This window comes from Zootoca vivipara, chromosome Z, assembly GCF_963506605.1.
Source record: "Zootoca vivipara chromosome Z, rZooViv1.1, whole genome shotgun sequence".
NCBI classification, from domain to species: domain Eukaryota; kingdom Metazoa; phylum Chordata; class Lepidosauria; order Squamata; family Lacertidae; genus Zootoca; species Zootoca vivipara.
The window spans coordinates 11120953-11133853 of record NC_083294.1 but is presented as its reverse complement, the minus strand read 5'-3'; the positions used below and the strand labels follow the sequence as shown (position 1 = coordinate 11133853).

At 42.7% G+C, this 12901-nt stretch overlaps 1 protein-coding gene across 2 annotated transcripts in view; it reads right to left on the bottom strand.

Annotated features, from left to right (window-relative positions):
- The window catches only part of MAPKAP1 (MAPK associated protein 1), a 195870-nt gene that overhangs the window by 150709 nt on the left and 32260 nt on the right, over positions 1 to 12901 (bottom strand). For both annotated transcript variants that reach the window (XM_060270140.1, XM_060270141.1), the window contains exon 6: positions 11902 to 12053. In XM_060270140.1, coding sequence (XP_060126123.1) covers positions 11902 to 12053 — 152 coding nt within the window. The remainder of the gene's footprint in view (positions 1 to 11901; positions 12054 to 12901) is intronic.

The following is a 12901-nucleotide window of genomic DNA, read 5'->3' as shown; positions in this document are numbered from 1 at the left end:
TACTTCACAGAACTACAATTCTCAGCACCAGCACCCTTCAGTTCCTAGGATGCTTTGCGGAAAGTCATGTGCTTTAAATCTATGCTGTGTCTGTGGGGAGGGAGGGGGAGATTAGGGTTTCACCTGTTCTTCCTCAAGTAATAGCTATGTTACTTCACTCCACTGAGCATCACTTGAGGCCAAAGGAACACAACCGATGCCCCTATGCCACCATCTCCATGTCTATGGGTAGACAGAACACAATGTGTATGAACAACATGTGGTCTGATGTGCTGCTGAGGTAATCAGAGACATAACATGCAGTGTCGCAGCTCAGTGGCAGAGCATCTGCTTTGCATGTAGGAGGTTTCAGGTTGAACCCCCAGCATATTCCAGGAAGTGCTGGAAGCATCCCATGTTTGAACCCCTTGGAGAGTTGCTGCCAGTCAGTGTAGTAGACCAGGGCTGGAGAACCATTGCCCCTCCAGATGTTTCTGAATTACAATTCCCATCACCCCTGGCCAATGGTGATGCTTGCTGGGGCTGACAGGAGTTGCAGTTTGGCAAGATCTAGAGAGCCAAAGGTTTCCCAGCCTTGTAGACAATACTGAGGATCAGAGTCCAATGGTCTAGCTTAGGATACGGCAGCTTCCAATGTACCATGTTGACCCATTTGTGAAACACCCTTATTTTTTGCATTAGATAGTTGAAAACAAGTAGCAGTTTTTAAAAAAATATGTAAGTATAAGAGTGTATATCTAGTCAAAAGTCTATTCATATACAGAAACATATATCTTCATATACATAAAAGTAAAGCATATAAACGTAAAGCTGTCATCACACAGCCCCCATTGGGTGATTTGTAGAACCTAATCACAATTCTGGATTTGCATGAAGTCAGGGCATGGGAGGGAAGCCAAGAGAAGGCAGAATAGAAGAGAACTGGCTTCAGAAATGAGGTTGGGAATGTGAAAAGCAAGCTTATCAGCTGCATGGAGTAAAAAGGGCAAGTTCTTTTTAAAGGGAGGGTTAATGTGGAGGAAATGATTGGGGAGAAGGGTTGGCAAATGGAGTGAGCAGGGGCCCCGTGTGTGTGTGTGTGTGTGTGTGTGTGTGTGTGTGTAAACACATACATATACTTTAGATAGATATACAGTGTGTGCATATGTGTATATTTAACTCAATCTAGGGCTAGTCTCCAAGAGGCTGGCATCACAATTTGATTACCACAACCATACTTTTTAACTGCTGTCAAAAGAGACAGCGCCTTGTATAAACAGCTGCCGGGACACATGCCTGCTTTCTGTAGTCCCAGCTTTAAATCATACAGCAGTGATGAATCTTTATCTGACACTAATACTTTTTAACTTCATAAGGACAATTAAAATGAATTGCAGCTAAATGCTCACACAAGAAATCCTTGTTGCATAGTAACATGTTTTTCACATTGTTGGCGGTGTGTGTGTGCAGGGGGGGGTGAAAAATAGAAAGATGCAACTGGCTTTCAAATGCAACCTCATTTAGAAGGCTTTAGATCTGAATAGCAAAGGAGCAAAAACAAGGGGGGAAAGGGTTCAGAAAGGCCACTGGGTGCAAGTAGCATAAAAAATGATTCGGCTACATCTAGGCAGGAGGCCTGTGACCTGCATTTTATACATTTATTTGAAATGGTTTCTGCCTTCAGACAAAAGGGCTCAAGGCAGCTTATGAATAAGCACTTAAACACACACACAACACACAACAAACCACTTGACCAAACAGCAAAAATATAAGCAGCCAAAACAGAGGACCCTGCAAGTAAAACTCAGCAAAAAATTCAAAAGCAAGATTACCGTTTGAGGCACCTCTTTACCTTGGCTTTTGACACTTGATGTGTATATTTTTGGTACTCACCCTATTTTTGTGATTGTAAGTTGCTTTAAATTGTTTTTAATATTGTGTTTTTGTGTTGTAATCTGCCCTGAGCACATAGCGTAATAAATAAATAAATAATACTGAAAAGGCTTGCCATCTCTAAATGTTGTTAAAGCATGGGAGGATAGGATGGGTTTCACTTGGAACTTAGAAGGCAACGAAGGCAGTGCTAGGCAAACATGCCTAAGTAGTAAGTGACATAATCTGGAGGCCATCACAAAAAAGGTCCTCTCGTCCGGCAGCCCATGGTCTAAACCTCTGAAGGTGCTGGTGGTGACAAGGCCCTCTGGCGAGGATCTCAGCTGCTGCATGTGAGAGAATGTGGTATTTGAAATTATTGATAACAACTGGAGAACCCCTTTTAGACTTTTTTCTGTGGAAGGGAAAATGAATGAACTTGAGATGTCTAGATCTGAAGACTGGAGAAATATTGCCCAGCAGAAGGAGGAACAGCAGGATACCATTATGGAATGAATGTTTTGAATATTTTGAATAATCTTTATATATAACTGGCAGACAGGGAATCTGAAGTCCCCTCTATTATATTTTTCTCTTTTCTGTCTTTATTCTTTTATTATCTTTATCTTCCTGATTTCTTCTCTTTCCCCCTAACTTAATTTTTGTTTCTGTTTTATTTTTATTTTATTTGTTTGTCCTCTACTATGGGTCACTGAAGGGATTGTACACACATGAAGGTGATATATGGTTAATGAAGGATCCTGCATGAGAAACAGAGAAGTGAAGGAGGCAGAGAGACGAAAAGGGAGCTCCCAGGAGAGAGCTAGGAGGGTCCATTTCTTTCTGTGTGAGACAAGGATGAAGACCTAACTCTGAAAGAAGGCTCTGCATTTTTTCTTCTTTTTCTTTCTCTGTTTTTGTTCCTATCTAGATCAGTTTTTAAAAATCTTTTTGTACTATGAAAAAGCTTTAATAAAAATTGTTCTGAAAAAAAGTACATTAATTAAGCAAACCAATTTAGATGGGACTACTCCAAGGGGAACTTATCTGGATGCAGCCCAATACGTTTTGCACATTTAGACAAAAATTCCTGCAATAATCTGGATGGAACAGACTCAGAATTAAACATATGTGAAAAAGACTGGAGATTGAAATAGGCTGAGCCATCCCTCCCTTCCTCACGTCACAGCAGACTCCACCCCACTCCAACCTTGTTGCCTATTCCTGGACTTGCTGAGAGATGGGATACTGGCTACATCAAGGACTTCTAGGGCTGCTTCAAGGGCTCCTATCATTCACAAAGGAAATTTGGGCCCCCGAGAGATTCCCCACCCATCCACCAGACGAGTACGTGGGTGGCAATTCTGCACCTACCAATGATACCTCCTATGCTGCTCCAGGGGCGGGGAGCAGGAGAAATTGGCACAGAACCGCCAACCAGCTCCCTTTCTCCAGTGTAAGGGGAAATGCCATTCACTGCAAGCCTCAACTCAGTGGTTGAAGAGCTGCACTACCACACTTGCATGAAGAAAGGTGAATGTCCCTTGCTTCCATATGTGATGGTGTTTTAACAGTAATAATAATAATAATAATAATAATAATAATAATAATAATAATAATAATATATTATTTGTACCCTGCCCATCTGGCTGGGTCTCCCCAACCACTCTGGGCAGCTGCCAACAAAGATTAAAAATACATTACAACTTCTCTAAGCAGGGCTGCCTTCAGATGTCTTCTAAAAGTCAGGTAGTTGCTTATTTCCTTGACATCTGGTGGGAGGGCGTTCCACAGGGCGGGTGACACCACCGAGAAGGCCCTCTGCCTGGTTCCCTGTAACCTCGCTTCTTGCAGTGAGGGAACTGCCAGAAGGCCCTCGGAGATGGACCTCACTGTCTGGGTTGAATGATGGGAGTGGAGACGCTCCTTCAGGTATACTGGGCTGAGGGATTTGGCGAAGTGTCTAAGCTGGTACAGTACAAACAAAAGCACACAGGCTCCCACAAACAGACATGGTTGAATCAGGCTCAGATATCCTGCTGTTTTACTGTTGTTGGTTTTACTGTTTTGTAATACTTAATCTTTGTGATCTTGCTTTATTTTAAGATGCTGTAAGACGAAAGTTGAGTGGGCATTTGGCACAGGAAGTCAGGTTATAAACTTGAATCTGAATAAATAGATTAAAAGTCTTGTGTCTTGGGGGATGGGGTGTATTGCCTCCCCCACAATTCCCTCAAGTCCGATTTTCAAGGCATTTCTAATAAGCATGTTTCAGCTTTCTCTGCAATATGGAAGAAAAATAATTTTGTATTATATGGTACTTTCTTTTTTCTTTTTACAGGCACTTAAGAAATAATAAACATGTTTGATTTTGATACACCTATTTAAGGCAGAAATGCTTCGTGATGTGAAATGGAAATTAAAGCCTCTAATTTTTGCACAATAGGTTTTAAAATGTCAAATTAACATCTCGGGCATTTTTTTAAAATAAAAAAACCAGTTACACACTACAGTGTGCCTCCTTTCCCCATTCTTATTCTGGTGTGGATATCCCCCCCCTTTTTTTTTCTTTTTAGGAAAGCTATTTAATATCTGAAATTGTGGGGGGGAAATGGTTCATAATTATGCAGACATATAACTGGAACGCAACTGGAACAAGAGCAGCATGCGAAAAATGTATTTAAGGTCTATCATCCCAAAATGCTGCTAAAAGCTATTAACCAGTACGTGTTAATTGCCACAGCATTCATATTAATTTTCACTTCAGGCCCGACATTGTGGAATATTTCCCTTGATACGTTTTAAACAAAGTTTAATTTAAGGAACTGCTTCTATCAACACTTATGAAAATTAACAGCCAAGCAATTAGTACTCATGAATTATCCCTCCACCCCCCCTCCACTCCCCAGCCTCATTGTTAAAAACAGTTTCTAACAAAGAAGTTGTTGTTTTGTTTTATGCTGGTTCACAGACATTTCATTAAAAAGAAAGGAAGAAAAGCACCTCCCCACCTGCCCTGGGCACCAAGGGCCAAATTCTGTTAAGTTCATCTTTACAATCAACCCTAGAAAAGGGCTCCATGAACCCTTTGTGCCTCATGCACATGCGCCCGGCAGCGTTGGCGTCAAAGGCTGGCCTGGTGTGGTGGGTTCTGTTGACCCCGTGGACCCCGTTCCCACCCTAGAAAAGGTTCAAATCCATCGTCAGATCATCATGAGGTTGGCTTTGTTTTATTGTTGATTTTTATATATACACTGTTTGCTCAAGTTTAACACCAAAAAAATTATAGCAATACTATGGAAAGGCATACTTACTTACAGCACATTTAAAAAATAAATAAAGATACGGAACATGTAAAATCAATAAAAAGCAATGATAAAACCTGGTCATCGCTGAAAAGCCTGTGGACATTAGAACACAGATATTCTCAGTAGCATGTAGCAGATAAGCCCCCCCCAATCCTAAAGCTCTATGCTACAGAATAAAGAAATGGCTTCTTATGCCAAAACTTGATTAAGATCAAAAAAATTGAAATTTGGGGGTGAACATGTAGATAACTAGAACTCCAAGGAAGCTGAATGTTGGAATACTCAGGTCAGATAAAAGAAAGTACTTCTTCACACACTGCATAATTAAAACTAAGGTACAGTATATTCCTGCGTATAAGACTGCTTTTTAACCAAGGAAAATCTTTTCAAAAGTCGGGAGTCGTCTTATACGCCGGGTCGTTTCATTAATACGGCGAGTATATCCCGAACTCTATATTTTAACTGGAAAAGTTGGGGGTCGTCTTATACGCCCAGTCGTCTTATACACCGGAATATACGGTATTTGCTCCCACAGGAGGCAGTGATGGCCCACAACTTGGGTGGCTTTAAAAGAGGATTGGACAATCCATGGAAGAGGAGAAGGCTTTCATTGGGGCCTAGACTGAACTGCCCTAGCCCTGTGGTTTCCAACCAGTGTGCTGTGGCACCCTGGGGTGCCTTGAATGATGATCAGGGTTGCTGCAGGCAACACTGGCCTCTGTTCCCCTTTCCTTCCCTCCCTCCTCTGATGCCCTCTCGTATCTCTGCCTCCCAAAGGCTTGCAGAGCTGTTTGTTACAGCAGCCCTGGCTACAAACTCCCCAGGCAAATGCTGCCTCTGGGGCAGGCCAGGGGGTGCTGGTTGCCAGGAGCTGAGGCAGCTCAGAGACCAGGGGTGGCTGCGGCAGCTGCCTGGAGGACTCCCAAGTAGAAGGGGGAGGAGAAGAGGCTGAGGGAAGATGCCACAAAGGAGGGTGAGAGGCTAAAGGGTGAGAGGCTGCCAGCTCTGCAGGCAAGGGGTGACATAACTGGGCTCCTGAGCCCCACAGGAGTGCCATAGTTGGTCAAGGGAGCCGTGGACTCAAGAAGGTTGAAAACCTCTGCCCTAGGCAGATCTTCAGAAGACCAGTGGACAGATGCACCAATAATAGGCACAGAGTGATCCAGAGAAGCTTTCTGAATGCATTATCCAATATAGTGGTACCTCGAGTTACATACACCTCAGGTTACAAACACTTCAGGTTACAAACTCCGCTAACCTGGAAGAGTTACCTCGAGTTGAGAACTTTGCCCCAGGATGAGAATGGAGAGCGTGTGCCGGTTAAGAACAGTTTCAGGTTCAGAACGGACCTCCGGAACGAGTTAAGTTTGTAACTAGAGGTACCACTGTAGTCATGATGGCTTATCTCTGCCTGTATGGTCAGCGGCAATAATACATCTCAATAGCAGTTGCTGGAAACTATAGGAGGGGAAAGTGTTCTTGTGCTTGAGCCCTGCTTGCAGGCTTACAGACATCGGGTTGGCCACTGTGAGAACAGAATGCTGGAGTAGATGGGCCTCTGGCCTGACAAACTGGCTTGGCTTCTCCCCCCCTCCCTTCCCCAAAATAGTTGCTTCTGGCCTATAGAATTCTACAGCTGTCAGGGAATTCCTATTTCTTTATTAACAAACACCAATCTGGACTGTAAGTTTGCAAAGATATGCAATATCTGTAGCTGTGATTTACTTTTTTAAACCTCTCAACAAAAATTGATGTTATTTCACTTAAATTCATTTAAAGAACTGGGCTCATTAGTGCTGGTGGAGAACTTTGTTCACCGAGCAAGCTACACTAATCCCTTGCATCTCTCCCAGAGAAACACAACTATGATTTTATCTGGCAAGCACGAGAGATGAAACTTTCTAATAATGATTTAGTTTTTTAAAAAGGAAATGATAATAATAATAAAAAAGAAATCAAAAGCTCTGGTTCCAAATCTAAAAGAGGATTTCAAGAGTCACCCTAGCCTCTAGAGTAAATACATAATTAAGTAGGGTTTTTTTTAACCATGCTTAATTAGGCCCCAAAGCCCCCCTTAATAGACTCCCCCACCTCTCCCCAATTAGGCACCACTTTCCCAGGGGAACCAGAGTGGCTCAGTTAATTATGCAAATCAGGCACGTACTATTCCCAGGAAAAGAATTATGAATATTTGCAGAAAAACACATCTCTTAGCATGTAAAAAAGGAGGGGAACAGCAACCTTCGTATCTTTAAAACACTGAAGAGCACCGATAACAGGCAGAGTGTTGTTAAAATGTTGGTTCTGATGCAATCGTGACAAGCATGCTACAAGGTAGTAGCATTAACAGTACAGTATTAATAATAATGGAAGACTACATAACGCAAAAGGAAGTCAGGACACATTTGCTACAGCATGGTAATTTCCATAACTACTGCTCAGGTAAGAATGAAGACTTTGCTTGTTTTAAAATTTTATGTTAAGGGCTTATACACAGCCTTATTTTTATTTTTTTAAATCCTTCAAGGTGGTTAAGGCCACATTCAGACCAAACATTTAAAGCACTATTCTCCTGCTACAATTCCCAGAGTTCCCTGTGAAGATGGGTTGATTGCTAAAGCATTCTGGGAATTGTAGTTCTAGAAGGGGAATAAGGGTCTCCTAATAACTCTCAGCACCATTAATGAACTACACTTCCTATGATTTTTTGTGGGAAGCCACAATTGTTTAAAGTGGTATTAGCACATTAAACGCATGGTGTGCATGTGGCCTGAGCCAAAGGATCATTACATTCCAATCTGTATACAGTATTAGTTCAAGAGGTGTGACTATGGCCGGTTGAATCAATAAGCGCAGACCAAATGAATTTCCTTCCCACCCTTAAGGCAGAACAAGCTATACTGGGTTAGATGGGCTAATGGTCTGACTCAATGTAAGGCAGCTTCATATGTTTTTGGTACTGAGCACCTGACTTGATTCCAATTGTCCAAAGCTTTGGTGGAGAAGATGACCACCTTCTTTTTCGATTGCATCATGGACTTTATTTCCCCAGGCACACACATGCACACAAGTATTTTCTCTTTGCCTTGATCAAAACACTGTTCACCATCACAAACTTTTTGGGCTTCACAGGATACTATTCATTTTGCCTATTATCCCTGAGGTTACTTTCATTTGGCTGCTCTTTTGTACAGAAATCAAACACAATTCCATTACTCAACAGCAGCTTCTGTTGCAAATTTCCCAAGAATTGGCAGGCGGGTCCTGTGTGTTTGTAGCACCCAGTTCTATGGCTGTAATTTGTTTTAACTGTTTTTAATACTGACCTTTAAAATGTTGTAACCTGCTAGTGAGGGGTGTGCAGTATTATTATTATTATTAATAATAATATTATAATTTATTATTTATACCCCGCCCATCTGGTTGGGTTTCCCCAGCCACTCTGGGCGGCTTCCAACAGAATATTAAAATAATCTATTAACTATTAAAAGCTTCCCTAAACAGGGCTGCCTTCAGATGTCTTCTAAAAGGCTGGTAGTTGTTTTTCTCTTTGACATCTGATGGGAGGGCGTTCCACAGGGCGGGTGTCACTACCAAGAAGGCCCTGTGCTTGGTTCCCTGCAACCTGGCTTCTCGTAACGAGGGAACCGCCAGAAGGCCCTCAGCGCTGGACCTCAGTGTCCGGGCAGAACGATCGGGGTGGAGACGCTACTTCAGGTCGTTAATAATAATAATTATATATATATATATATATATATATATATATATATATATATACACACACACACACACACACACACACACACACACCCCGCCCATCTGGCTGGGTTTCTCCAGCCACTTTGGGCTGCTTCCAACAGAGGAATAAAATAATCGATTAAAGATTAAAAGCCTCTCTAAACAGGGCTGCCTTCAGCTGTCTTCTAAAAATCTGGTAGCTGTTTTTCTCTTTGACATCTGATGGGAGGGCGTTCCACAGGGGGGGGGCACTACCGAGAAGGCCCTCTGCCTGGTTCCCTGCAGGGCTTTAAAGGTCAGCACTTTTGTAATAATAATAATAATAATTACAAAAACAATAAACGCCAGATCTGCCATAGAGAAGCCCAAATTTCATCATTGCCAGCTAGTTGCAAACGATGGGTAGGAAATCATGCATTTTGTAGGCAATAATATTCTTCTCCTTTTCTGTTAAGTCGCTAAACACCACAAAAATCCATCTCATTTGAAACACCAGGTTCGCACTTGCAGAGGATATGGGAGTCAGTCCTTGCAGCAGTGTGTAAAGTTCCCATTTCTCCTGCCCAAGCTACACAAACATCTATGCTGGACTGATATCCCTTTGGCAAGCACAATCTAATGAAATTGGCTGACCAAAGCATACCCTGGTGAAAGAAAAAGCTGCCCCACTACCAAGGCCCTGCCTCATCATGCCAGAGACATAACACAGGCCAGGTAAGTGCTAATTAACACACAGGATCATAGAACCTAGGAAACTACCGTATTTTTTGCTCCATAAGACGCACCTGACCATAAGACACACTTAGTTTTTAGAGGAGGAAAACAAGAAAAAAAATATTCTGAATCAAATGTTGTACTAAACTATTTAATAAACAACTGGTCCCTCTGCCGCCTCTCGCTGGGACTGGCACAGGGGGTGCGGTTGGGAGAGACGCTGCACTGTGCCTCTCCCAACCATGGCTCCTATGCCGGCTCTTGCAAGTGGCAGAGGCGGCAGAGGGATGAGTGGCCCGAAAGGGCTGCTTCCGGGCTGCTGGTTCCTCCCCCGCCCCATGCTGCTGTTGGCAGCTATGGCGGAGGGAGGAGCAGCCCGGAAGGGTTGCTTTCGGGCTGCTCGTTCCTCCGCGGCCACTGGGAGCCCTGGCTCCGGCGGCAGAGGCATCCCTCCGCCTGTGACTGCAGCGGCAGCTGAAGGATCCCTCTGCTGTCCAGTGCCTTCGCTCCATAAGACGCGCAGACATTTCCTTCCTTTTTAGGAGGGGAAAAGTGTGTCTTATGGAGCAAAAATATGTACCTTATACCAACTTGGACCACTGGTCCTTCCAGCTCATTAGTGTCCACACTGACTACCAGCAGCTCTCTTCCAGGGTTTTAGATTGGGATTACAGTTGTCTTAGTATTTCTTTTTGAAATGAAAGGCAATGTGTTAATATTGGTATTATTCCCTCAGCGTGCTAACAAATACATTGCCTTGTGTATAAATGGACCCTTATTCTTACAGAGAGCAGAATCTGAGTAGTTATGGGTTTGTATCAAATATTAATCCTACTTAAAGCAGACTCACTGAAATTTATGAACATGGTTAACTTAGGCACATTAATTTCAATCGGCCTACCCAGAGTAAACTTAGTTGAATTCAGCCCAATGACTCTACAGAGCAACTCTTAACAGGGGGATTTTGCAATTTAGCTCAACACATCTGTGTTATCAGCAATTCACAGAGAGTGAAAAGCCACTTTCCACCTTCCTTAGAGCAAAGTATTATCCAAATGTCAGGCGTAAAAGTTAAGTCTGGAAAAAGAAGACAGAAAGCGATGGGCTCTGCCTGTTGTCACTTGTAACCCTTTCCTTTCCAGGACAGACAAACAGCCATCCATTCTAGCCCTACTGGAGCTTAGGACAAAAATAAAAGGCAAAGAAGGGACTGTTTTTGTTGGCTTTAGGGCAACCAACAAAATGTGGTACAAACAGTAATGCACTGAATGGTAAACATTAATTCACCAAGATAACAAAATATTTTGATAACTTGGGGCTGATGCATATCTAATGTGCTCTCCACCTTAACAGAAAATGCTCCCACTCATTTTGTGTGATAATCCACAGGCAAGGGGCTGATCCTCACAGTGGTCTGGAAAGTTCCCATTTATTCCTCTGGCTAGGCAAGCCAGCAGAAGAGGCTACAGCTCAGGGTGGCAGAGTACCTGGGTTCAGTCCCCAGCAAAACTGCCAGGAAGGGTGGGGAGAGGTCCTTGCATGAAACCCTGGAAAGCTGATGCTAGTCAGTATAGACAATTACTGTGCCAGATGAACCAACAGAGTTAGTCAATATAAAACAGCTTCCAATGGTGCTGTTTGATTAAGCCTCTGTATTCAACATCACGAGGACTAGAATTCTGATTTCGTTTAAAAATTGCAGACACTCAGCACATGCTTTGGTCCCGGTTTCAATCCCCAGCATCTCCAGATAGATTTCTGCTTTAAACCACTGCAGCCACTATAGACAATACTACTACTACTACTACTACTACTAATAATAATAATAATAATAATAATTTATTATTTATACCCCGCCCATCTGGCCAGGTTCCCCCAGCCACTCTGGGCGGCTTCCATCAAAATATTAAAATCCAGAAATCCAGAAATACTGAGCTAGACATGAGACAGCTTCCTAGGTTCCAAGGTATCAATGCAACACAGAGCCTCTCCAGAAGACCTCTGGCTACGGGGTTTGGTGCACACAGGAAGTGATGCTCCTTTAGTATCCCAGGACAAGTCTGCACAAGATAGGATTTATTCATTTTTTAAAGTCCCTGCAAGGGCTTAAAACCTGGACTGTTGCCCACATCAGTCACCTCTGTAGTCTCTAAAATGGCCAAAATCCACCCACAGAGCATCAGTATTTTTAAAATCTGGAATGAATTTGGCGCAAAGAAGACTTCCAGATACAATGTTGTTGTTTTTATTTTATTTTATGGGAGGGCACTGATCTCTCTTTCTCTCTTACCTTGCCATCAAATTTTGAGTATTCGTTGAATGGGTTGTTCAGCTGTAGGGGGCACTGTTCCAGCCGTACTGAGAGGATTGATGGCTTCGTAGCAGCACGCTGAGGCTTCACCCTGAAGTTCTTCTTCTCAAACAGCAGGCTCAGCTCCTCCGCTGCAATTAAAGAGAAGCCAGATAGGTCAGAAGGTATGGAAAAATTTTCCCCTACTGAATGAGGGATCTGATGGTAAAAGGATCACGAGCCGCAGATTGCGAAGCCAACACCCAGTAGTAATTACAGTGGTGCCTCGCTTAACGAATGCCCTGCTTAACGAAATTTCCGCTTAACGAAAGGTTTTTTCTAGAGGAGGTTGCCTCACTAGACGAATTCGTTTTATGAAAAATTCATCTAGCGAATCGTGGTTTCCCATAGGAATGCATTGAAATTCAATTAATGCGTTCCTATGGGCAAAAATTTAAAAAATTAAAAAAAATTCAGTGCATTCCTATGGGATTCGCTAGACGAATTTTTCATTATAAGAAAAGACCCGTGGAACGAATTAAATTTGTCTAGCGAGGCACCACTGTAAATGTTTTCTGTGTTCCATGCCTTTCAAAAGGCACTGCAATCATAATACCATAATAGGAAAAGAAGCAGCTGTGTTACATTGAGCCAGGGCATTGTTCTATCTAGCTCTGTATTGGCTACACTGACTATAAGAAGCTTTCCATAGTTTCAGGAGATGCTACTGAATGTGGGAAACCTCATCTAGGTGGCTATAAACCTATGCCCTAATAAAACCTAAGGTCCACTAGCAAACCTAGGCCCTACCAATTGAAACCTATATAAACCCATGCCATCTCCTAATCCTATACAAATCTAGGCCCTACAAACCTATGAAATAGTGCCGTAAACCAGGGATGGGGAACCTCTGGCCCACAGGCCAAATTCTAATATTTTCTTTTTAAATTGCTGTAGCCTTCCCTGGGAACTTGTGGTAAGACAAAATGAACAAGCAACA